The 26,450-nt window shown below is 44.7% G+C and overlaps 1 protein-coding gene across 5 annotated transcripts in view; it reads right to left on the minus strand.

The window, feature by feature from the left end:
- Positions 1-3,933: 3,933 nt before the first annotated feature.
- The window catches only part of NEK4 (NIMA related kinase 4), a 29,386-nt gene continuing 6,869 nt past the window's right edge, over positions 3,934-26,450 (minus strand). For 2 of the 5 annotated variants that reach the window (XM_029050682.1, XM_029050681.2), the window contains exons 2-15: positions 22,725-22,991; positions 21,618-21,815; positions 21,368-21,475; positions 18,733-18,887; positions 18,342-18,474; positions 16,886-17,275; positions 15,569-15,718; positions 15,130-15,258; positions 14,586-14,652; positions 13,394-13,512; positions 11,040-11,125; positions 8,726-8,976; positions 5,479-5,612; positions 3,934-4,276 (exon numbers count right to left, since the gene is read on the minus strand). In XM_029050682.1, coding sequence (XP_028906515.1) covers positions 4,184-4,276; positions 5,479-5,612; positions 8,726-8,976; positions 11,040-11,125; positions 13,394-13,512; positions 14,586-14,652; positions 15,130-15,258; positions 15,569-15,718; positions 16,886-17,275; positions 18,342-18,474; positions 18,733-18,887; positions 21,368-21,475; positions 21,618-21,815; positions 22,725-22,991 — 2,280 coding nt within the window. In that variant the 3' untranslated portion in view covers positions 3,934-4,183. The remainder of the gene's footprint in view (positions 4,277-5,478; positions 5,613-8,725; positions 8,977-11,039; positions 11,126-13,393; positions 13,513-14,585; positions 14,653-15,129; positions 15,259-15,568; positions 15,719-16,885; positions 17,276-18,341; positions 18,475-18,732; positions 18,888-21,367; positions 21,476-21,617; positions 21,816-22,724; positions 22,992-26,450) is intronic. The other 3 variants (XM_029050684.2, XM_029050683.2, XM_029050685.2) reach the window with 3 other exon arrangements.

Raw genomic sequence — 26,450 nt, forward strand, 5'->3', positions numbered from 1 at the left:
TTTTATAAATCATTCATTGTGAGAATTTATAATAGCTGTCTGCTGGAAGTGTTTTTAATAAAAATGTCACCGCTGATGGAGGCTATTTTGACTTTACGGTGCTACCGTAAATGGGTGTACAGGCAAGAATAGAGGAGCAGTTTCTACTAAGTTATCCCTTCCTACTGTTTAGCCCCTTTATTTTCCCTTCAGGAGCTCAGAACTGTTAATAAGAGGCAGAGTGTTTTAAATGATGAGAAACGTGCAAAAGTTACTTTGAGCCCTTAGCAGGGGGAATATACATTTTTTTTTTAGTTCACCAAGGTACTATAGTACTATTTGCCAATAGATGCTATAGCCCACCCCTGAGGGGAAGCCAGCAATCTATCAAGTTCTCATTTATTCTCACTGCAGAAGAGAAAAAGAAGAGGGCTGTAGATAGATGGGATGGAGGGCAGAGTGTAACCAGGAATAAGTGAGGGGAGAAACAAAATCAAGAGATTCAAAAGCAAGTTCTAATGCTGAGCTCATGGTTGGAAAAATACAACCAATGTGTTACACCTTAGCAAAAATCTTAAAACTTATCTGCACACTCCTTTCTCAAAGTGAAATCCAAAGGGGTCCCTTCTGTTCTCATTGCCCACGGTATATTCTGGGATTCTGGTTTTGAGCTAACAGCGGGAGCCTTTTTAAAAAGCACATTCTGAAAGTGGAAAAGAATTTTGTTTCACAGACTTCGGGTGAATGAAGTTGTTTGGTTTCCCGACAGCGCTGAACTAAGTCATTTGGAATCTGGGTATTTGCCTGGTGGTTCAGCTTAGTCCACCAGCAGCAGAAGTAGTAATAATATTTATTATTTACTGTGTCTTGAGTTCTGGGAAGGAATACAGAGGTGGGACTTAGACATGATCCTTGTCCCTCAGGGGCTCACAATCTATTACAGTAACCTAACGCCCACTTTTCCTCATCTCCCACTCCCTTCCGCGTCGCCTTGACTTACTCCCTTTGCTCTTCCCCGGCCCCACGGCACTTGGGTACGTATCTGTCATTTTATTCATCTGTATTGATGTCTGTCTGCCCCGCATCTAGACTGTAAATTAGTTGTGGGCAGGGAATGTGACTGTTTATTGTACTCTCCCAAGTGTTTAGCACAGTACTCTGCACACAGTAAGCGCTCAATAAATACGACTGAGTGATCACGTCACTGGTCACCTTGGTCTCCCCCATTCAAACCTTGCCCCCTTCCCAAATCTGGGATTTTTTTTTTTTTTTTTTGCCACAGTCCACCTGCCTCCTACTGTTGAAGCCCAGGGCTGACTCTTGTGAGTTCACCTGGGCACAGTGCCCACAGTCCCTCTGGCTCAGAGTGGTTCCTCTAAAGCGTGGTAATAATAATAATGTCGGTATTTGTTAAGCGCTTACTGTGTGCAGAGCACTGTTCTAAGCGCTGGGGTAGATACAGGGTCATCAGGTTGTCCCACGTGAGGCTCACAGTCTTCATCCCCATTTTCCAGATGAGGGAACTGAGGCACAGAGAAGTGAAGTGACTTGCCCACAGTCACACAGCTGACAAGTGGCAGAGCAGGGATTTGAACCCATGACCTCTGACTCCCAAGCCCGGGCTCTTTCCACTGAGCCACGCTGCTTCTCTAGTTCTACTTCTCTAGAAGCTCTACCAGAGCTTCTCTTCTCTGGTAGTTCGGCCTCCTTGGCAGACGAGGGGCTGAAGCCCTGAGCTGCTGCCAAACTGGTACCGTGGCTGCATGGACTCTTCTCCATATTGCCCAGGTGCAGCTTTCTTCTTGGCAACTTGGCAGGGACAGTGGGGACAGGACGATGGGAGAGATAGGTCGTAGGGGGCAGAGATGGGGGCGGGAAGGAGAGGAGTTGAAGAGAATCGGAGGTAGGGAGATGAGGCAAAACTGAAGGGGATGGGAGTGAGGGTGTGATGTTAGAAGGTAAATTTAAAAGGAGGAATCTAAGTGCAACAGAAGCAATAGTCGCTCCCAAACCGCGAATCCTCTTATTCTAGAATCTCTTTCCAGACTTTAGAGCGAGCTTCCCACTTTGCAATTATAATCGAGTCACTGCTAACTTGGCGGGGTTTGTTTCAAACCCAGACACCAGCGGTTGAATAGTCTAGGAGACCGACCTACCCTCTCTGCGTCTTGGGAGCCCATTTGGTGATCAACAGGAGACGGACAGAATAAGAGAGAGGCTGGGTGAGGGCATATAGTGGGAAATAAAAGCCCTGTCCCCTTGATGACTACTGGCGCCTCGTCTGGCATCCCGAATCGATCAGTGGTATTTATTGAGCAGTATTTATTGAGCGCTTACTAGGTGCAGAGCATTGTACTAAGCACCTGGGGGAGTACAAGAGAGTTAGCAGACATGTTATCTGCCCACAACAAGCTAATGGTCCTGAATATTTGCCCCGCCTCCTCTGAATATTTGGACGGAGTAGAGAAGCAGTGTGGCTTAGTGGAAAGAGCACGGGCATGGGAGTCAGAGGACTTGGGTTCTAATCCCACCTCTTCCACTTGTCTGTGTGACCTTGGGCAAGCCACTTCTCCGCACCTCAGTTTCCTCATCTGTAAAATGGGGATTAAGACCGTGAGCCCCAAGTGGGACAACCCCCTTACCTTGTATCTACCCCGGTGCTTAGAACAGTGCTGGCATGTAGTAAGCGCTTAAGAAATTTCATCGTCATTATTACAGAACAGATACAACCAGGCGAGCCAATGGTCAGATACCATTTGATTAAGTCCCTAAAAGAAAAGTCACCTCAGCAACTCTAAAGTGGAATCAACAAGATCACAAACCTGCAGGTTCCGGGAATGCACCGGGGTCACCACTGTATCGAAAGGCTTCAGCGGAAGGAGTATAATAATAATAATGATGTTGGTATTTGTTAAGAGCTTACTATGTGCAAAGCACTCTTCTAAGTGCTGGGGAGATACAAGGTGATCAGGTTATCCCACGTGGGGCTCACAGTTTTCATCCCCATTTTACAGATGAGGGAACTGAGGCACAGAGAAGTAAAGTGACTTGCCCAAAGTCACACAGCTGGCAAGCGGCGGAGCCGGGATTAGAACCCATGACCTCTGACTCCTAAGCCCGGGCTCTTTCCACTGAGCCATGCTGCTTCTCTCTTCACTAGTCCTATATTGTTCCATGTTCAAAAGGAACTCGGTCGATTCACTTTGAGAAACAGGAAAATGTTTCGCTATCCAATTTCGCAATGGCAAAGTACATTTTCTGAATAGAACATCGCAAATTGACTCAAGATTTATTTTACAAAACACAAACCATCTTTTTGATGGCGATTACTCTTTAGAAAAACAATGACTAAAAGATCTCTAATATACCGTAAGAACATCTACAGACCACAAATGCCATAATCAAGCTACAATAAAAGTGTTGGCTGGATTCTATTTCTCAAAGAGCAAACATTAAGTATATCCAATTTAGGCAAAAGCACCTGGACTCAGTATATATATTATCCATTCCAAAAGGAATATGTTTTCAGATTTCTTTTGTTGGAAAACGAGCCTTTTTTGTTGGAAAATAAACTAAATAAAAGGCGTCAGGTATATTGTAAATGGTATAATGAATTTCAAACCAGATGAGGTCATTTTTCAGGTTAAAAAAATGAATTTCTGTGACTACAGGAACTGTGTTACAAAAAAACACCATTTTTGATACCAATGATGATGATCAGGGTCAAATTCCGATCTTTCTTCAATTCATCAATTCCCATTCTGTGTTTGCTACCAATGCCTTGCTCCATCATCAGGTACATTAAGACCAGACACTTGTTCTTGCAATTTCTCACATCACGACCCTTGAGACCAAATAATTTACCACCTAGTCTCTTTGTACTGTTTTATCGTACTCTGAAATTAAAACTAGTGCTATTTAGAGACAACTGAAACAGAAAGTAGGCATTTAAAATGAGGTGGTCAAATAAATTTAATTTTAAAAGAAGAAGTCTAACAGCAAACACTTCATGTTTGGGGTTCACATCTTAGTGTTTAAAAAAACAAAAACCGAGTCTTTTCCTCAGGCACACACACCTAATATGCTTTCTGGGAAGACACCCCTACAAACCACCATTCTAAGTTGGTTTGTTCAGATGAAGATAGTCCTTTTGATGAAAACACTTTTCAAAACAAGTCTTCCCTCCTGGCAGCAAATTAAGAACTCAAAAATTCACATTTTCTTCAAAAAATTTCAGCTGACGAGCCTTCATGCAGTAGTTTGTGTACTTCTCACCCATGTGCTCCCGTAAACACACCTATTTGGGAGAGCGGTATGAAAATTAGTGTGGAAGAGACTCCTTTAAATCAAAAAAATCCGACTGACCTTAGCCAACCAGTGTTGCGGCTAAACTGCCATGGACTTGCGGGGAGATTGGTTGATCTCTACCTGCTATCCAATGCAATTATCCCGAGATAAACCTGTACCTGCCAGGTTCCTTGCAGGATAATTTCCACTGCTCAGAAGCCCACCTAGGCTAGTCCAATGAGGATGCAACCCAGCCACATTTCAACCCCTTTCTTCGGTTCTGCCCTCACCAGAGGCTGGGAACATTTATGCACGCTCCCAAGGAGCCAGAGGAAAAGCCTACTAGACTGCCTTTATCTAAAATGGAATCAGTGACAAAGACTAGGCACTTTTCATTATTTGGTATAGGCCAATGGCCGCTTGCATAGCTGATTTCTGAAAAGTTTCAAAATCTGAAGCGCGCAGGGCACTTTCCCTCCCATTATATTATTACGTGCCCTGGCCATTCACAGAATAAGAGGCAGCTGTTGTTATTCCCATTTTCTAGCTGGGGAAAACTGAGACATAGCCACATTAAGCGATTTGTTCCACATTACGCAAACCAGGAGTTGGGCTGGACCTCTTCAATACTGTCTCACTGTTCAAATCCAAATATTCCAGGAAGCACTTCCAATAGAACATAAGGCATTCCATGACTGAGCCAGACCCATGGCTCATTCAGTCCCATATTCTGTCTCAGGCAGGGGCAAAAGGATGCGCTGAGCAACTGTGTGATGGTGGCTTTCCTTAACACCTATCCGAGTGTTTAGGGATATACCACCTCGCCTTCTAACGTTTCCCCTCTATAGACTTAACTTTCCCTTTGGCGATCCTTTACGGATCGCTCGCCCAAGATTTTACCCAAACTCCCCAGCTTGAGCCTGCTGATTATTTCTGCCTGCATAACTTCTTGGGGTAGTGCTGAAGCCCTTGGTGTGAAAAAAAAAATACTTGTTCAGGTATTAAGGGCTAACTTTTCAAAAGGTAGTTCATTCTGCTTTTTTCCTGACTCTGGTATAGCGTTTCAAGATCATGCATTTTTAAAAAAGAAAGTTCTGAAGTGTCAAGACCTCCCGCACCAAATTCAATTTCCAGGAAAGCATGCATCTGCAAAATATTCCTCTCCTCCTGAGAGAATTGAAACCAAACCAGCCAGGCCACAGAGACACTTGCCTCCCTCTTCAGTTCATCATCTTCCTCCATAAGATCATACACTTTCTCTAAAAGCTTCACTCCCAGTCCTTGAACTACATCCGCCCTTAGAACTTCAACCATTCTCCTGATCTTTTCTGAGCCAGGCACGATAGCTGAAAAGGAAAGATGACAAGCAGAATGACCAAACAGTCCCTTACCACACAACACGCCACAGAGACGAGAGAATACATTTCTTCTGTCTGCTGACATTTTCCATTTACATGACAGAGGTTAAGCTAACGATTTCAGGCTGGCTCCCGATGACAACATTCGAAGAACCCACATTGGGGCTAGATTCAAATGAGAAAAGTCCTCGTCCATCCTGTCTCTCGTCCAGAGGGCTGAACAAATCCTCAGAGACTCGGCTGCTTTCCCACCGGGACTCCCAAGGCCCTGCTTCTGACATGCCCCGGGCACACTGGGCCGCGGGGAGAAAAGCCGCTGCGGCACATCCCGCTTCCCTCTCTCCCTACCAGACGGCCGAGCAAATCCTCTGGGAACCTGCCGTCTTCCCACCGTAATGTCCGGGATCTTCAGAGTCATTCACTCGATTGTATTTATTTACTGTGTGCAGAGCACTCGGGAAAGTATAATTCAGCAACAAAGAGAGACAATCCCTGCCCAACAACGGACTCACAGTCTAGAAGGGGGGAGACAGACATCAAAACAAGTAAAAAGGCATCAATAGCATCAATAGAAATAAATAGAATTATAGATATATATACACATCATTAATATAGAATAATAAATATGTACATATATACACAAGGGCTGTGGGGCCGGGAAGGGGGGTAGAGCAGAGGGAGTGAGTCTGAGCGATTGGGAAGGGGAGGAGGAGCAGAGGAAAAGAGGGGCTTAGTCTGGGAAGGCCTCCTGGAGGAGGTGAACCTTCAGTAGGGCTTGGAAGGGGGGAAGTGTGCTAGTTTGGCGGATTTGAAGAGGGAGGGCATTCCAGGCCAGAGGTAGGATGTGGGTCAAGGGGTCGACAGCGGGACAGGCGACAACGAGGTTAGCAGCAGAGGAGCGGAGTGTGCGGGCTGGGCTGTAGAAGGCGAGAAGGAAGGTGAGGTAGGAGGGGGAAAGATGATGGGGAGCTCTGAAGCCAATAGTGAGGAGTTTTTGCTCGATAGCCCCTTGACAGTCCCCTCCCGGACTGCCACACCACCTTCCGAGAACCTGCACCGGCTCTCCTCTGCCTCACTGAAGAACCAACCTGCTTTTTATCATCATCATCATGTGCAAGGCACTGAACTAAGCGCTTAGGAGAGTACAGTACAACAGGAGTTGGCAGACGTTCCCTGCCCACAATGAGCTTATAGTCTAGAGGGAGAGGCAGGCATTAATATAAATAAATCATTTATAACATGGAATTCATAGGTATTTACATAAGTGCCATGAGGCGGATATCAATGTCCAAAGGTCACAGATCCGAGAGCAGAGACGACACAGAAGGGAGAGGGAGCCGGGGGGAAAAGGGCTTAATGGGGGCAGGTTTTGAAGGCGGGGAGAGTGGTAAACTGACGTATCCAGAGGGGGAGGAAGTTCCAGACTAGAGGGAGAATATGGGAAAGGAGTCAACAGTGAGATAGATGAGATCTGGGCGCCGTGAGCAAGCTCGTGCTAGGGGAGTGAAGTGTGCAGGTGGGGCTATAGTAGGAGGTCGGTGAGGTGAGATAGGGCGAGCTGACTGAGTGCTTTAAAGCCAGTGGTAAGGATTTTCTGTTTGATGCGGGGATAGATGGGCAACCACTGGGGGTTCTTGACACCACCCTGTCGGGACAGAGAAAAGCAGCCTCAGCCTGTCACCGCCTCAAAACCTCGGGAAAAGAGAGGCAGCTGCCGCTGTAGTGGCCACCGTGGCTGTGACGTTTGGACTCTAAGTCTAAGGAGAGCTTGAAATTCTGTGCCTCCAGTCACGGTACCCTACAGATTTGGGGTTTTATTTTGTGTACTCGATGGTGTCTTTACATTGTCTTAGTGTTTTTTTCCATCTCTCCTTGTGTGTCTGTTGTCAGTCTCCTCACCCCTCTTATATTTTTAGATTGTGAGCCCTCTCAGGGCCAGAGGCCATGTCTAGTCCCCTCCTTCCCAGTGCTTAGTACGACGCTCTACTGTTACCGCCACTATTTTCAACTATGCTGTTCGCCTCCTCCTTCCCTGCCCAAATACCTAAAAAGTGCCTAACACAACCAACGCTCGATCATCAATGTTGTTGGTCGCCAGAGAGACCACTGCTAATCAAGGAATTTCATCTGAGTCATTACTTTTAACCACCCTCCCCAGAGCTTGTATGCAGCAAAATCAATTAATTTGAGCTTCTCTTCTCCTTCCTACTCTCTGTGTGACTGTGGGCAAGTCACTTAACTTCCCTGTGCCTCAGTTACCTCATCTGTAAAATGGGGATTAACTGTGAGCCTCATGTGGGACAACTGATTACCCTGTATCTCCCCCAGCGCTTAGAACAGTGCTCAGCACATAGTAAGAGCTTAACAAATACCAACATTATTATTATTACTCTCTCTCCCCTTCCTCTCCACCTAGGGCCAAGGCCAAATTGCAGGGAGCAGGAAGACAATCAAACAACGGTATTTGTTGAGCATTTACTGAGTGCAGAGCACTGTACTAAGTGCTTGGGAGAGTACGATAGAGTAGGTAGACACAATCCCTGCCCACAAGAAGCTTACAGACTAGAGTGGGAGACAAACGTTAAATCAATTATAAACGGGTATGTATCTAAGTGGGGTGAATATCAAAGTGTTTAAAGGGGTACAGATCCAAGTCTATAGACAGTGCAGAAGAGAGGATAAATAGGAAGTGAGGGCTTAGGGAAGGCCTCTTGGAGGAGATATGAATTTAGCTGGGTTTGAAGATGGGAAGAGTGGTAGTCTGTCAGATATGACAGAAAGGGAGTTCCAGGCCAAAACTCAACTGATCGGGATAACTGCCAATCTGGATAATAGCTCCTAAATAATTGAAAAACTTCTTCTTGAACAGACAAGAGTCTAATGGCTCCCAGAGGAAAACCTGAAGAAAAACCACAGAACATACTACTGCCAACAAAAATAGCCAGTTTCACCAGGATTGCAGAAGTTTTGAGGGTATTGTTATCCGCAGAAGACACAATCCCAAACTCAGCAAGTAACTGGAAAGATATTAAGGACATATCTTAAAAAAATAGCGATTAGCAATTTAGTTAAGTGAAAACGCTTATCTATTCGGTTCTTACACAAATTCTTTCCTCTCACAGGCATACACCTTCCATTTGGCTGACCTGGAGAAAGGTGCTTGAACTTGAGTTCCTCTGAATCCTCCGTGACTTTTCCATGAAGAATCAGAGTATCTCTATATTTTTTATGAAGCTTGAACTCTGATGTGGGATTGGGTATTGGAGGAATCTCTCGGCTCTCTTTAGAATCCATTTTTAATGTCTGAGTCATCAACTGTACCAAATCATTCATTTCACTGGTATGGCCTCTCCTGGAAAAGGGAAAAACACCAAACTGTAGGCTCGTTTGGTTATTCAATTTGCAGTCATTAGAATGTCTATGAAAGTGTGACCGATATACTCTTTGGTGAATTCCCCAGAAGACTTCGTTAGGTCCGTTTTCCAGAAAGCTGCTTTTTTTCTTTTTTAAATATAGCGGTTACCTCACTTGGATTTTAACCAGTTCACTCGTTCACTCAATCGTATGCATTGAGCGCTTACTGTGTGCAGGGCACTGTACTGAGCGCTTGGGAGAGTACAATCTAACAACAAACACATTCCCTGCCTACAATGAGCTTACAGTCTAGAGGGAGAGACAGACATTAATATAAATAAATTACAGATATATACATAAGTGCTGTGGGGCTGGGAGCGGGGAATGAATCAAGGGAGCAAGTCAGGGCAACCCAGAAGGGAGAGGGAGAAGAGGAAAGGAGGGCTTAGTCAGGGAAGGCCTCTTGGAGGAGATGTGCCTTCACAAAGCATCGCAGTGTCACAGCAATGCTGCAGTTGATGGCAGTGAATTTCAGTACTCCAGGAAGGAGAGGATCAGCTCTAGGAAGGAGTAGATTTCAATTTCTGGTGAAATCCTTTCTGGCTCATGGATTAATCCTGCCCTGATTTCTTTCACCATCTAGGTCAATGGAGCCAGGCCAGATTTATCCAGCTGGGATGAAACACCAACCTGCCTGCAACATTCCTCTCATTGGTTTGACACACCTTATCGCAGTCATTGTTTCTTTAAAAGAAATCAACAAGCCACAGGGCCAATACTCCATGTTATGATTTGCAGGCTTATTATGGGGAAATGCTAACGATGCCTTTCCAGTCTTTCATCAAAGAGTTCAATTTCACCAGCTCTATGGTGGAAGACCAGGCAGGCTTTTCTTAAAGAGGTGGTAGCTGGAATATGTCCACCATTTGAATGGTAAAAGAATACTTCAGGGTCCTCTGAGGGGACCGGTTTCTGGCAAAGGTACTGGAGAGAGATAAAGAGGACAAGAATTGAAATACTGTGCTTTGTGAAGCTTTGACTTCCAGTAGGTAAAAAGAAATGTCACCATCAAGGTGATAGAAAATTTTAAAATGGGGGAAAAATGTTTCTTCCAAAACAAACACCGATTCTCTGCCTACTTTTTTTTTTTAAAAAAAGTATTTGTTAAGCACTTACTATGTGCCAGGCACTGTACTAAGCACTGGGATAGATACAAGATGATCAGGTGGGACACAGTCCTTGTCCCACATGGGTCTCAGAGTCTTTTTGCAGATGAGGGAACTGAGGAACAGAGAAGTGAAGTGACTTGCCCAAGATCTCACAGCAGACAAGTGGCAGAGCCAAGATTAGAACCCAAGGCCTCTGACTCCCAGGCTTGTGCTCTATCCACTAGGCCATGCTGCTCCTCAACTTGCCCAAGGTCACACAGCAGTTGAGTACCCGAAAAGTCGAGGGGAAAAAAAGGAGGTGTTTATGTAAGCTCGCTGTGGGCAGAGAATGTGTCTGCTGATTGTTGTGCTGTACTTTCCCAGTTCTGGTACCTAGGAAGAAATCAAGAAAACTTGAGACAATTAGCTTGTCGCAGAGCCTGCATTTGCCTGCTGCGTGGCCTCGGGCAATCACTTAACTGCTCTGTGCCTTAGTTTCCAGGACTGCAAAATGGGGATTCAATACCCTTTTCCCCTCAACTTGGAGTGTGAGGCCCATGTGGGACAGGGACTGTGGCGACCAACCAGATTATTCATTCATTCATTCAATTGTATTTATTGAGCGCTTACTATGTGCAGAGCACTGTACTAAGCACTTGGAATATACAAATCGGTAACAGATAGTGACAGTCCCTGCCCTTTGACGGGCTTACAGTCTAATTGGGGGAGACAGACAGACAAGAACAATAGCAATAAGTAGAATCAAGAATAAGTAGAACAAGATTATCTTGTATCTACCCCAGGGTGTAGTACACTGTTTAGTACACTGCTCCGCATCAAACGGAAACTCCTCACCATTGGCTTCAAAGCACTCAATCATTGACGATAGATCAAAAAAAAACCAAACGCTTACCTTTCACTGGAGTCTATATCTGATTTATCTGTTGAACTTGTAGAACTCAACTCATCATCAGAAGGATCCTGGACTGTAACTTTTTCCTATTATGGTTAGGACAAACAAAATTCCCCATATGAATCCGGAAGACAGAATAACACATTAGAGCTACCTAACGGTACCTCTAGCTCCAATTTACAAAATAGCTTTAGAGATGAAGAACTGCCTTTCACAAGAGGTACCAGATTAGAATTGCCAAAAACAAAGTCTTGGTCACCGAAGTTTTGGGTAAAGCCAAGGGAGCAGCATGTGGAGTTTTCATAATGGCTCTGGGATTGCTGAGTTACAGGCTCTTTCCAGATTACATCAATTAATGGTATTTATCGAACCCTTACATTGTGCAGAGCACTGTACTAAGCGCTTGCAGAGTACAACACAATAGAGTTGGTTGACCCGATCCTGCGCACAAGGCTGGGAAACAGTGTGGCCTAGTGGAAAGAGCCGGGCCTGGGAGTCACAAGCCTCGGGCTCTAATCTTGGCTCTGCCACTTGACTGCTGTGAGACCTCGGGCAAGTCATTTCACTTCTCTGTACCTCAGTCTCCTCATCTGCAAAATGGGGATTCAATACCTGTTCCCCCTCGTACTTAGACTGTGAGCCCCAAGTGGGACCTGAGTATCTTCTAGCTAACCCGGGAGTGTTTAGTGCAGTGCTTGGCACATAGTAAGCACTTAAATACAATAATTACTATTACTACTAGCATTTATTGTTGAGGAGCTTACAACCTAGTGGGAAGAGGGAAGAGAGATGATTTGAGCATAGTGATTAAGGAGTTGAGTAGCCTAAAGATGTGTCTTTTATGATTTGGACACTAGCCTGCTAAACTAGATTAGCATTTGTGTGGGTACGTAGATATGTGTGTACAGCACTATACTAGGCTTTTAGGGTAATAATAATAATAATAATGATGTTGGTATTTGTTAAGCGCTTACTATGTGCAGAGCACTGTTCTAAGCGCTGGGGTAGACACAGGGGAATCAGGTTGTCCCACGTGGGGCTCACAGTCTTCATCCCCATTTTACAGATGAGGGAACTGAGGCACAGAGAAGTTAAGTGACTTGCCCACAGTCACACAGCTGACAAGTGGCAGAGCTGGGATTCGAACTCATGACCTCCGACTCCAAAGCCCGTGCTCTTTCCACTGAGTCACGCTGCTTCTCCATATAAGAGTCGGACACAACACTGTCCTCTAGTCACAATCTAATGGGGAAGTCCGGCACACAAACTGATGAATGTACAATAGTTTAAAGAACATGAGAAATTATAAAAAACAATATATGCTTCTTGTTGAGCTGTCAGTTGACTTTTCATGTACAGATAAAAGCCAAAACAGAACTTTTTCTTCTGATAGCCCATTATATTCTTCCCAGATGGACACATCAGAAGAGCATCTCCTATTTATTCAACAATGTTCTATCCAAAATCTGTACTGAGAACTGAGTAGATATGTACGTGTGTGTGTGTCTGAGTCATCAGCAATACATATGTGTATATATCTCGATTTATACACATAAATAAATTGAGATATATACGTTTATGTACACACACACACACAGTGCATATATAGGAAGAAGAGTAGCCTAGTGAAAAAAGCACAGACCCGGCACTTGCCTGCTGCATGACATTGGCAAGTCACTTAACTTCTCTGTGCCTCAGTTGCCACATCTGCAAAATACCTTTTCTCCCTCCAACTAAGAGTATAGGGCCCATGTGGGACAGGGACTGTGTGAGACCCGATTATCTTGTGTGATATCTTGTGTGACCCCAGGGCTTAGAACACTGCTTGGCACATAATTACCACAATTATTATTATTTGATAATATGATATATGGCATGTACTCTCTCATATATATGCACATGACATATATATACACATATATATATAGTGATAGATTTGATGATTCATCTAGTTTCATAAACCAATTTCCAAATATATCTGACAACCTGATATATCGTCTATGCAGACATTAACTGTTGCTGCAAACCAACAAACGCCACCCTCTCTGACCTAGCAACTGCGCTCCACTCCTATTCTGTCCCAAACATAGCACCTTTTCCAAATGATGTAAGCTGTCGCTACGACCAGAATGCTTTGCATTAAGTGCACAAAAATGTCAGCCCCAACTCCTGAGGCATTCTTTGCCCACCTATTCCCTGCTCTACCAAACATCTTCTGATTACAGCTCGTCTGGTAAAAAAAAAAATATTTGTGAAGCAGGATAATTAATGCGGTAGACTCCACTTGTTCCAAACAAGGCAGGGCTTCCTACATCTCTGGATTTGAACATTTCAGAAGTTCCGATCTGGATTACCTGAGTCAGGCCAGAGTCTGGAGAAGACTGTCTGGCAGTCCCGGGGTGGTTGGTTGCCTGCAACTTCGTTCCTTCCGCTGCACTCTGAGATGCTCTTCTCACTGTAGGGTCTAAAAAAGCTGCAACAGCAAAAGCTTTGTGTTGGGTGCAAATCCGAGCTTGGAGACTCTTTTATACGGTTGTGGAGGAGATGGACCACAGTTAAACAGTGGAGGCCGTAACCAGGCAGTGGAGGCAGGCATTAGGCTAACCCCCTTCAGTTGTGGACTGCCTCTCCTCTAGCTTGCCATGTCTCCATCTGAGCAGAGATTGCTTGGGAAGCCAAGATATGGCAGTGATTAGAAATACACATAGGTTCTTCGTTTCTGGAGTGACTGGTAATAACTTCAGTACTCATTCTTAGTCAGAATATTATTAGTTAGGGTACCAGCATGCCTAGTGGAAAGAGCACAGGCCCGGGAATTGGAGGATTTGGCTCTAATCCTAGTTCTGCCAATTGTCTGCTGTGACACTTTGGACAAGCCACTTAATTTCTCCAGGTCTCAGTTTCCTCATCCGTAAAATGGGGATTGAATACCTATTTTCCCTCTCCCTTAGAGGGGCAGGCCAGTGTCTGACCAAATTATCTGGTATCTACCCCGATGCTTACTGCAGCACGTAGTAAGCCCTTAAATACCACTTATTCTTATAATAATATTACCATTCTGTTTGTGGGACTAACAGCACATCCTGGGTAGAAGATGCTAAAACTTTACTATGTGGGGGTTTTTAGCCAGTTCACTGTAGGGTCAATTTTCTAAATGGACTTTTAGGGCCTGAAAGACTGCCTGCCCCTCTAAAATACGGTTCCTTCTCACCAGTAGAACCATCACACACTACCACTTCCTTTTGGTGAGTTCTTTCAGTCTTCAGATAAAGAACAATCTAATAAATAAACACTTACTAGGTGCTGAGAACTAGGCTCTAAATATAAGGCTATGTGATCGGACACGGTACCTGTCCCACAAGGGGCTCAGAATCTATCTTGTCTCCATATTGTAGAAGGGGAGATTGAGGCCCAAAGAGGTTAAGTGACTCTCCCAAGGTCATGCAGTAGGTCAGAGGTGGGGACTCCCAGTCCCTGTACTCTTTCCACTAAACCACGCTGATAAAAAGAGCCCACCAACGTAGCCGAGAATTAAGAAAACATTACCAGAGGGAAGCAGCTCTTCCTGGGATTGCTTTAGTCTTCTCCTTTCCCTTGCGGATAGTGGTCGATCCTTGTATAGCAAAGTAAAAAATCACTTTCATTCCATTGCTCTGGTGTTATTGAACACTGGTACTGTACTCAAGCACTTAAAGAATCCTGGCCCCTGCCTTTAAGGAGCAAACTTACTGAAACAAGTCCCGTTGAAAATACCATTCAAATGCTCAAGCTATTAGTTCCCAGCACCTACACCGGCACATAGAGTTTCTGTCATATTAAAAATCCACGGGGTCTGCTTTCTTAATGGAGACGCTAACTGAAGCAGCTGGCTTCCTCATCTGGTAAAGTTGTCCCACTCAACCATCCTCCTTCCTAAGTTTCCCTACCTCCAATCTGCCAAGGCTGCCTTCAGAGAATCAAGACACCTGGAGATCATTCTATTAACCACAGAGCTCTGGTGACAGTTCCTGAAATCCAGAATTATACCTCGGCTCGACAAAAAGAGATCTCAAACTACGTGGTGCCAGATACCAAGCTTTGACGATGCTACCTCTTTGTTTCCAGATCCCGTGGCCTCCGTGTCGTGCGTTTTTGCATCTCTGAGCGGCGACTTGACATTCGTTTTACTCACAATGGGGGGAGGCAGAGACGGCAGAGGTCTAGGAGGAACAGCGCTGAACTTTGAAGAATATTAGAAGACATAATCAGTTTCCCACACATCCCTTTCCATTGTGTACCTCCAGCCGTCTTCCCACTAAAGTGATTTACTCTCCAAAACACTGGTTCCTTTTTTTTTTTTTTTTTAGCAGTAGAAGGAAAGGCATAAAGAAGCCCACTCAGGAAGCCAGATTCCACTTATATTTGAGAGTTATCTGTCCAAACCAATTCACCAAGCCCTTTCACACTTACGAAACAATTCACTTCAGAAAAAAAATCAACATGAGAAGGCTACTATGGAACAAATATATTATGCCACTATTTCTGCTCACCTGTCTATGTTCCATAAGCTCTTCAGACTGTTCTCTTTCTTTTTGCCTCCGCTGGCGGGCCAGGGAAGGTTCAGACACAGAGCTCCAGGGCTGTAACAAGGAGCTAACTTTTTCCTGTTTTCCTGCTGATTTTTTGCCGGATTGGTCATGCTAAAATGAAAAATATTTTACAGGCTTGTTCATTTTATTATTATCATTATCATTTTATATTTAATGGCACTTACAGTGTGCCAGGCACTGTACTAAGCAGTGGAATATATACAATTGGTTAGGACACAGCCCCTGTCCCACACGGGGCTCACAGTCTAAGTAGGAGGGAGTACGATTTAATCCCATTTTACAGATGATGAAACTGAGGCCCAGAGAAGTTAAGTGATTTGTCCAAGTTCACACAGCAGACAAGTGGCAGAGTTGATTCCCAGGCCCATGCTCTTCCCACTAAGTCATGCTGCTTCTCTATTTGTTAAGAAACAGACCATTCAAGAGTGAAGGCACATTCAGACATAAAATAATTTGACTCCCTAAAGACTTACTTTTTTTTTTTTAACCTTTCTCTTTTCCCCACTCTCCCTTCACAACTACCGTAAATCTTTTGGAGACTTCTCCCAAGTCAAAAGTTAAGACATTGCAACTTATCCTGCTGGCAAAATGTCCCCTTCTGCCCTTGGGAAAAAGGAAGAGAGGTGTGAAGACTGAGGACAAGTTATGGACCAGGATCAGCAATGATATCAATTTTTCCGTGAGTTTCTCGTGGTCAGAGAATGTACCTCCTTTGTTATTCTGTACTTCCCGAATGCCTGGTACAGTGTACACCACCAAATCCTGGCTCTGCCACTTACCAGCTGTGAGACCTTGGGCTAGTCATTTAACTTATCTGTGCCTCAGTTTCCTCATCTGTAAAATGGAGACTAAACTCTACTCCCTCCTACTTAGACTGTGATCCCCATATGGGACAGGGAGCGTGTCCAACCTGATTATCGTCTATCTACCCCAGTGCTTAGTTCAGTGCTTAGCACAATAGTAGGCGCTTTATCAAATACCATAAAAAAGTTGGGTGCTCAATAAATGCTGCTCTACTATTACAACAATGACAATTTTATTTTTCTTCCCAGTGCACTTCACGTCAGTGACAGAGCAAAGCAATAGATCCCCAAACTTTTGAGTGCCTTGGGTCATTTCATTTTTCAGGTGAAACACTTCATTTTAATTTTCTAGTTATAACATACCCTAAATCCCCAAAGTCCTCTTTCAAATTCACTGACTCCAGTTCTCCTTCCTGAAACAAAGAGCTGTCTGTGTGCCGGTCCACTTCCTCACCTTTTCCTTACATATAGGCTGCAAAGGCGTGCAAGCGTCACTTTCCTCATCAAGGGTAGGCACAGAAATCTTCACCGGGGCGATGTTCTCAGTCTCGGAGCTGGGATTCGAATTCTCTTGGAGACTCCCTTCCTCCACCCGAGAGCCATCGTGTTCTTCTTCCACCTCGCTGGAAATACTCAAGTGTCTCGGATTGTGATCCTGCAGTAAATGATCACTCTTTGAGCTCCCTCCTTCACTTGGTAGGATGTCAACATCCACCTTGCTAATAGTCGCTAAGGAAGCTCCAAGGCAGTTTGTGTTACTGTTGGTGTTATTTTTAGGATCAAGAGGTTTTTCTGAAGGGTGACCATCCACTGGTTTCTTCTGAAGTACATGTTCTTCTTCCACCTGCATTCATTTTTTAAAATTCAATGCTTTAGAAGCAATCTCTTAGGCACTTTGACATCTATTTTTATCTAAAGTGCTCCCTGGGGTCAAAGAAAACATACCCAACTGGGTTAAGAGCATTTACACTCCACGCAAGTTCCCCACTCAAACCTTAATTGATTGAAATGTTTTTTCTATCTTGGTTCTTTGGTTCTACAAAAGATTAAAAATCATTTTGAGACGTGCCAGGTGACAAAAACAAAATACAGCCTATATCCTAATCTTTTAACAGCCACTCTCTTGGAGTAAGTCATCTGGTTATGCCTGGCAAATACGGATAGGTGCCAATTTGATATAATCCTCGAGTGCCTCCTTTTGGGAAGGGAGGTTGGGGTCGGGGTTGGGGGGGGGGGGTGCAAAAAAACCTCCAAGGACTCGTTCCTATTTGCAAGGTTTCTCAGAATGAGCCCCCAGCCCTTGGAATCAAACTAGGCAAAATGGTTAGATTGGGTATTGAAAACTCAAAGAGATGTTTATAGCATGAATTTAAAATCGAATTTTGATCCTCAGCCTGGTAGCTGGGCCCATTGAAAGTAACTGACACCCCCTTTCACTGATTTTATCATAAATAAGATGATCCTTTCTATTAAGGGGCAATTCCCCTGGTGTCTCAAAAAACTTTGTCACAGTGGCTGCCAATTTCTTTCCTACCCATTTCTGTCATTCACTTATCATGGCGTAGGTAACTTCAGACCCTAGGTGTGCAACACAATATTAATTCCGAAACATTGTCTTCAAACATTTACTGCTCTAACATTAATTTACACAAATACAATGGCCTAAAAATCTAAGGATATGACATTTTAAAGGGTTTTTTTTTACTAACATGAAAACAGAGTGATTTAATTAGTTTCATTTTTCTACGGTGAAAACTACAGTTCATCTTCAAAAGCAATTCTTACAGTGTTTTAGGGCACAATCTTTAGTAAAGTGCAACCATTTCACGTAAAATGACATTCTTCTCCCATGACATCTACATCAGTTCAAAATGCATTTTATAACCTGAGCCCCTTACAAAAGATTATACCTCTTCATGGGTTCTGGAATCCCCTGAGGAATGATTCGGAGTGGTGTCCTTTGCCTCGTTCCAATCAGCCTTTACTGAAGCGGAAGATCTAGGATTTCTCTCACAGTTTTTGGCATAATTTTTGGAAGTTTTTCTTCATGAAGAGTTGAAAAATGGAAAAAAAAAATGAAAAAGTCATTTGCCCCTCAAGACCAAAGTGGGAAAAAGTTGGTTACACTATAATAGAACAACTTCAGACTGATTTATTATTTCCATCTTCCAGTCCAGTTTAATACTGAAGGTTTACAATCATGATTTTGCTGCAAGTGTATGAGAAACTATAGCAGCAGCAGCATTTTAGTTGCAGCTATAAACCCTTTCACCCTGCTGTTCATAAATAGAAATATCTTACGCCTTTGTGGCCTCCAAAAATAAAGAGATTTGGCTCTTTATGTAGGGTTGCCTTAGGATGCTTCTCACCGAGGGTCTTTCCTCAGGTTTTTTGTTCAGCATCGTTCGTATTAATTCTGCCAGTTGGGGACTGTAATCTTTTGGAATTGGCGGCAGCTGCAGAGAGAGAGGATAGGACAAGCACGATGCCAGAGGAGTGTGAAACAAAGCCAAGTACAATGAAAGACCTTTTCAGTCAATTATATTTATTGAGCACTTATTGAGCGCAGAACACTGTACTAAGTGCTTGGGAGAATATAGCATAACAATACAACAGACACATTCCCTGCCCATGACAAGCTTACAGTCTAGACTTTTGACATTCATTTAAAGAAGGGGTGGTCAAATGGGCCCGAGTCACTTCCACCTCTTTTGAAATAATAATAATTATGGTATTTAAGTCCTTACTATGTGCCAAGCACTGTTCTAAGCGCTGGGGCAGATACATGGTAATCAGGTTGTCCCACATGGGGCTCACAGTCTTCATCCCCATTTTACAGATGAGCTAAGTGCACAGAGAAGTTAAGTGACTTGCCCAAAGACCCACAGGTGATTAGCGGCAGAGCCGGCATTAGAACCCAAGACCTCTAACTCCCAAGCCCGGGCTCTTTCCACTAAGCCACGCTGCTTCCAAGAACAGATATATTGCCACCCTGCCTGCTGATGGCTTTAAGCTAAGTCAGTCGTATTTATTGAGCACTTACTGTGTACAGAGCACTGTACTAAGTACTTGGACGAGTACAATATAACAGACCCATTCCCTGCCCACAGTGAGGGGGAGACAGACATTAATATAAATAAATAAATGACAGATATGTACATAAGTGCTGTGGGACTGGGAGGGGGGAGGAATAAAAAGAGCAAGTCAGGGTGATGCAGAAGGGAGTGGAAGAAAAGGAAAGGAGGGCTTAGTCAAAGAAGGCCACTTGGAGATGTGACTTCAGTAAGCTAAGCTTTACCTGACTCCCCCCTCAATCAATCAATCAATGGTACTTATTGAGCGCTTACTGTGTCACCCCACAAGGCAGATAGAAGTAAAGGAGTGTCCGTGGCCAACTCGGAAAGAGAAGGGGCTCACACTGGTCCATGCCAGCCCACCTCGATTTTCCCAATATCCTAGTGGGCCAGCCTGCCTTGTCTTGGGTGACTGAGGTGACTTGGATGAATGCTGAGTGTTCTCTCTGGCCCTTTTCATCTCTTGGGGAGCCACGGTTCTTGGAGAGTGCCTAGGTGGGTGGCCTGACTCTCCAGAGTTCCTTGGAGCTTACTCATTGCCTCCCATGCCACAGTACAGCTTGTAATAATAATAATAATGATTGTGGTATTTAAGCCCTTACTATATGGCAGGCACTGTACTAAGCACTAGGGAGGGTACAGGCAAATTGGGTTGGACACAGTCCCTGTCCCACATGGGGCTCACAGTCTTAATCCCCATCTAACAGATGAGGGAAGCGGACAAGTGGCAGAGCCAGGATTAGAACGCAGGTCCTTCTGACTCCCGGGCCCGTGAGCTATCCACTAGGCCAAGCTGCTTATTTTCCAAAGCTCTTGCATATCAGTTGCATGTAGCTCATCCTCACAAAATCCCTAAGGGGCAAAGTAGTATTTTCCTCATTTTACAGATGGAAAAAACTGGGGCAAAGTCAGCCCAAGTGACTTGCCTTATATCACCCAGCAGAACAGGGACAGCGCCAGGACTCCAACCCGGCACTTTTTCCATTAGCTCATTACCTGACCTTCTTATTTTGTTACGGAGAGAGTTATTGGAGATTCTGGTATCCTAACAACGAGAATACATTCATCTTCGTAGGGTGACCCATTTCAAACAGATTTCATTGAACACCATATTGGTTCTCAGACTAGACCATCAGCAATTATTGAGCCCTGATTGTGTCCTGAGCAAGATATTATGTGCTTGAGAAGACACAATAGAAATACAAGAAAGCAGTCCCTGTCCTTGGAGAGTTTCCAATCTAATGGGGGAAGACAGGCAAAGACAAATTGCAAAACTCACAATTAGTAGAGAGAATCCCACCAAGATCTTCCCACACCTGTGATTCTATGAAGACGTTTTGCTATTCACTAAACCGCCTCATGAATCTGAACTTCAAAATTACCAATCTGATTATTTTTTAAACAGTCCATTTCCCTACCTTTGGAGGTGTTTTAAGTAAAGACTATCTGATTTAATTATAGTACAGTGCTTGGCACACAATAAGTGCTTAACAAGTACCACAATTACTATTGTTATTATTATTATTAAGAAGAAGAAGAAAAAGAAATTCTTGGGAGGCAGCAAAGCCTGGTGGAAACAGCACGGGACTGGCCGTCAGGAAACCTGCCACTGGCCCACTGTGTAACCTTGGGCAAGTCATGTACCCACTCTGGGCCTCACTTTCCTCATCTGTAAAATGGGTATAAAATAGACTGTGGGGCAGAGACTGGATAAGATTTCATAACCTGATAAGCGCTTACTAGATGCCATCATTATGATTTACTTCCCACCCAACATAGATCAGCCTAGGTGGCTTTTCACAGGGTTGACGTGAAAAGAGAAACCTTGTTACCAACGCTAAACAAATTCAGGTGGTTTTTACCTTTCCTTCAATAATTCGATAAACCAAAGAGTTCATGTCTTTCGCGTTGAATGCATGTTTCAGCGTGGTCATTTCGTAAACGCAGCATCCCAAAGCCCAAACGTCAGACTGTGGAAGAAAGAATAATATCAGTGGATCTTTAATTACACTTCATATTCTTTCCCGACCAGAATACCTTTTCCACCAAGCAACTCAAAGGCAAGTAGGCTCTGAAAATATAAACATTTAGACGCAAGTGACGTAAATCTACCTTGTAGCTGTAGGGTCTGTTTGAAAACAATTCAGGACTCATGTAGTAAGGGGTACCAATGAGAGTGCTGGCCATATCATACTGATTTTCCAACACTCTTGCAATTCCCAGATCTCCCACTTTGATGATATTTGTTCTTGTTAGGAAGACATTTTGAGTCTTCAGATCTCGGTGTAGGATGTGATTTTCATGTAAATACTGGAGGGGGAAGAAAGCTTAGATTAACAATATTTTAGGATATACTACCTCCAATATCTTTCAACAGCTATTCTAAATGTTCACAGTCCCGTAGGCTGGGAGCCCCATATGCGACAGGAACTGTGACCGACCTGATAATCTGGTATATGCTCCAGCGCTTGGTATAGTGTGTGGCACACAGTACGTGCTTAACAAATACCACAATAATTACTATTATTTGAGGTCCTGGGTTATTAGGTGATTTTAGCTATATAAAAATGCAAAGCATAAATGTTTCGTAATTATTTTTAAAAAGTTCTAATTGAGATGTCTCCAAAGCAAAAAAAAATATTTTCCCCAGTGCCTTTTATCAATTTCAACCATCCATATGGCAGTTTTTTGGGGGTATCCTGCTGTCGCTCATTCCCTTCACATGTGGGTAACCTGCTCAGCTGTGTTCAGGTCAGCATTGCTTCAACGTTGGAAACTATTATGTTCCAGAACCTCAGTGTCCGAGATCCTCTCTTGCCATTTGATGCCGAGTACTGCCCGCAAATACCGCTGACGGAACCGCTCACGATGTTCGGCGTGAGGTTTGGCTCGTACCACTGTAGAGAAGGTGGGACAGCACGTCGGCTCTGGAGACTCTAGACTGTAAGCTCATGGTGGGCGGGGAGTGTGTCTGTTTACTATTATACTGTATTGTACTCTCACAAGCGCTTAGTACAGTGCTCGGCACACAGTAAGTGCTCAATAAATATGACCGACTGATTGACTGAGACTTGTAGAATACTTGACCGTCCCTGAAATTCCTATCCCAAAACAGAAATAACCCAGCAGATATATATAATCAAATTGGCCCATCTCCCTCCATGAACACCAAATGACAGAACGTGTCTCGCTAAATAAGACGCCGTATCATAATAATACCTGCAGCGCCATGGCAATCTGGACGAACCATTCCACGACCTGATTCTCTGGCAGAAGTTTGCCCTTTTGTTTTTTCAGTTTGTGATAGAGATCCCCTCCTTCGCAAAAGCCCATAACGATGTACAGCAGGCCATCCTCTCCCTCCCAGGATTCCCTGTAGGTCACAATGTTGGGATGTTTCAGCTGAGACAAAAGCTGAGCTTCTTGTTCGGCTGCTTTCCGTTCTCGGCTGGAGGCACTGCGGAGGTTTAGCTTTTTAATGACAAACTGAAAGATAAAACCCAGTTTCACATTGTCAAAGAGGGAAAAGCACAGAGTTGTTCATGTTGGGGCTCTCCCGGGCACACTTAGGTGGTCAACGCAGGTTTCGTTGAATGCAGGCTTTGCCATATGAGCACCATGGCGTAGTGGATAGAGCACGGGCCTGGGAGTCAGAAAGTCATGGGTCCCAGCTCTGCCACTTGTCTGCTGTGTGGTGTTGAGCAAATCTCTTCACTTTTCTGGGCCTCAGTTCCCCCATCTGTAAAATGGGGATTAAGACTTTGAGCCCCAAGCGGCACCGGGACTGTGTCCAACTCGATTTGCTCGCATCCACTCCAGCTCTTAGTACAGTGCCTGGCACATAGTAAGTGCTTAACAAATACCACAATTATTATTATTATTACTTGTTAACTTCCCTGAGTTTTCTAAAATGCAAAAATCTACGGCAGCAGGCAGATGTCACAGTTACAATCCTACATCAATCAGCTAACGAAGGCAGCATCACTTGGGATCGACGTATTTATTCCTTCAATAGTAGTTATGGGGATCGCCCCTTCTCCCCTCCAGTTAGCACTCAATTCATGCTATAAAAATAGAGTATTCCATGAGAGAGAGCTGAACGTTAAAAAAAAAAAATGGTTCCTGTCTTCCCCCAATAGGTTGCAAGCTCTTCAAGAGCAGAGACTGTTTCGGGAAATTTCTCCTACCTGACCCACGCGGAGCTTCCCGAATGCCTGAGCTGAGCCGACTCCGGAGACGCCGCAGCCTACCTGCTCCGGCTCTTCGGGAGCAATGGCTCTATTCTCTCAACGGTGGCTACCCAGCCCTGAACTGTCAGCTCCCTCCACTGCGAGAGCTACAGGTCCTGGTTCTCTCTTCTGTCGCTTTCCACCCCACCCGTGGCTGGCTGGGGTGCCACAGATGGCTCCGCTCGGCACGCTGGGGATGGAGGCCAGAGGGTTACCGTGAAGTGAGAACATGTTTTAGGAAATAGCATTAAAATTTAAGAGTGCTATCAGCAAAGAGCACCAGAAGCAGAGTGTAGTGGTGGGGGAATTCCTGTAATGAGCGCCTGTGTGCAGAACAGTATATTAAGCATTTGGGAGAGTACAGTCAATCAATCAATGGTATTGATTGAGCATTTACTTGTGCAGAGCCCTGGACTAAGCCCTTGGGAGAGTTCTATATAACAGAGTTGATAGACATGTTCCCTGCCACGATGCGCTTACAGTCTATGTGCAGAGCACTGTACTAAGCGCTTGGGAGAGTGGAATAGACATAAAACACACAGGTCTTGCCCTCAAGGAGCTCACAGTTTAACACGGGAAGCAGACAGACATAAACAGCATGTATACATAGAGTGGGAGCAGAAAGAAAAATAAATTTAATGGGAGCTAGTAAGAGTATGGAAAAATGAGTAAATAAGTGAATAAACAGAATACAAAACTTGATACCTACATAAGTGCTAAGGGTGCTGGTTGGGATGACATGACCAGGGTGGCGGAAATTAGTTGAGGAATGCCTCCTGGAGGGATTTTCAGGAGGGCTCTGAAAACATAGTGTGGAGGATTTAAAAGGGAGAGTCGAGAGTGAGGTACGGTAAGAAGCCTGGTTTGGAAAGAGTGAAGAGAACGAGCTGGGGAACAGTGGATGAAGAGAGCAGTTATGAAATGAGAGAGCTGGTAGAGAGTCATGAAGCTAACGGTCAGGAGCTTCTGCTTAAGGTAGAGGAAAAAGGGTAAACGGGTAGCCATTGGAGCTTTTCGAGCAGCAGAGAGACACATTCTGAATGACGTTAAAAAAAAAATCGGTAGGGCAAAAAGTGTAATAGAGGCTGAAGAGAGGTTAGGTTGGAGGTAGGGAGACCAGTGAGGAGGGTAATGTGGTAGCCTAGTAGCGAGATGATAAGCGTTTTAACCAAGGTGCTGACAGTAAGGATGGAGAAAGCAGCGGAATTATTGCGGAGTAAAGACCTGCCAGATTTAGTGAAAGACTAAAGTACCCGTTAAGCGCTTACTAAATGCAAAGCACCCAATGGGGTAGATACAGGATAATCAGGTTGGGCCCAGTTCCTGTCCCACATGTGCTCACAGTCTAGGTAGAAGGGTAGGATTTAATCCCCATTTTACAGATGAGGAAACTGAGGCACCGAGAAGTTAAGTGACTTGCTCAAGGTCACACAGCAGACAAGGGGAGGAGCAAGATTAGAACCCAGGACCTCCGACTCCCAGGTTTGTGCTGTTTCCACTAGGCCACGCTGCACCTTCCCGATTAATTTCTAGTCTCCCCACCTTATATCGTTTCAACTGCTACTTCATTACTTGAGAAGCAGCATCTCCTCCTGTCTTCAAGACATCTCTAACTTGGATGTCTTGCCATCACCTCAAACTTAACACGTCCAAAATGGAGCTCCTTATCTTCCCATCCAAACCCTGTCCTCTCCCCGATTTACCCGTCACTGTAGATGACGCCACCATCCTTCCCGTCTCACAAGCCCATAAACCTTGGCGTTATCCTTGACTCCTCTCTCTCGTTCAACCCACACATCCAAATCGTCACCAAATCCTGCCGGTCTCACCTTCACAACGTCGCCAAGCATCCGCCCTTTCCTCTCCATCCCAATCACTACCACATTAGTACAATCACTCATCCTATCCCACGAAGATGACTGCATCAACCTCCTTTCTGACCTCCCGGCCTCCCGTCTCTCCCCACTTCAGTCTATACTTCACTCTGCTGCCCGGATCATCTTCGTACAGAAACATTCATGACATGTCACCCCCCTCCTCAAAACTCTCCAGTGGTCGCCTATCCACCTCCATTTCAAACAAAAACTCCTCTCCTTTGGCTTTAAAGCTCTCCATCACCTTGCATCCTCCTACCTCCCCTCTCTTCTCTCCTTCTACAACCCAGCTCGCACGCTCCACTCCTCTAGTGCTAACCTTCTCACTGTGCCTCCATCTCACCCGTCTCGCCGCCAACCCCCGGCTCACCTCCCACCTCTGGCCTGGAGCACCCTCCCTCCTCAAATCCGCCAGACAACGATTCTCCCCACCTTCCAAGCCTTATCGAAGGCCCATCTCCTCCAAGAGGCCTTCCCAGACTGAGCCCCGCTTTTCCTCATCTCCCACTCCCTTCTGCGTCACCCTGACTTGCTTGGAAAGAGCCCGGGCTTGGGAGTCAGAGGTCATGGGTTCTAATCCCGGCTCCGCCACTTGTCAGCTGTGTAACTTTGGGCGAGTCGCTTCACTTCTCGGGGCCTCAGTGACCTCAGCTGGAAAATGGGGATGAAGACTGTGAGCCTCGGCGCCTCAGTTCCCTCATCTGGAAAATGGGGATTAACTGTGAGCCTCATGTGGGACAACCTGATTACCCTGTATCTTCCCCGGCGCTTAGAACAGTGCTCTGCACATAGTAAGCGCTTAACAAATTCCAACATTATTATTATGAGGGACAACCTGATCA

Source organism: Ornithorhynchus anatinus, chromosome X1 (assembly GCF_004115215.2).
Source record: "Ornithorhynchus anatinus isolate Pmale09 chromosome X1, mOrnAna1.pri.v4, whole genome shotgun sequence".
Lineage (NCBI taxonomy): Eukaryota > Metazoa > Chordata > Mammalia > Monotremata > Ornithorhynchidae > Ornithorhynchus > Ornithorhynchus anatinus.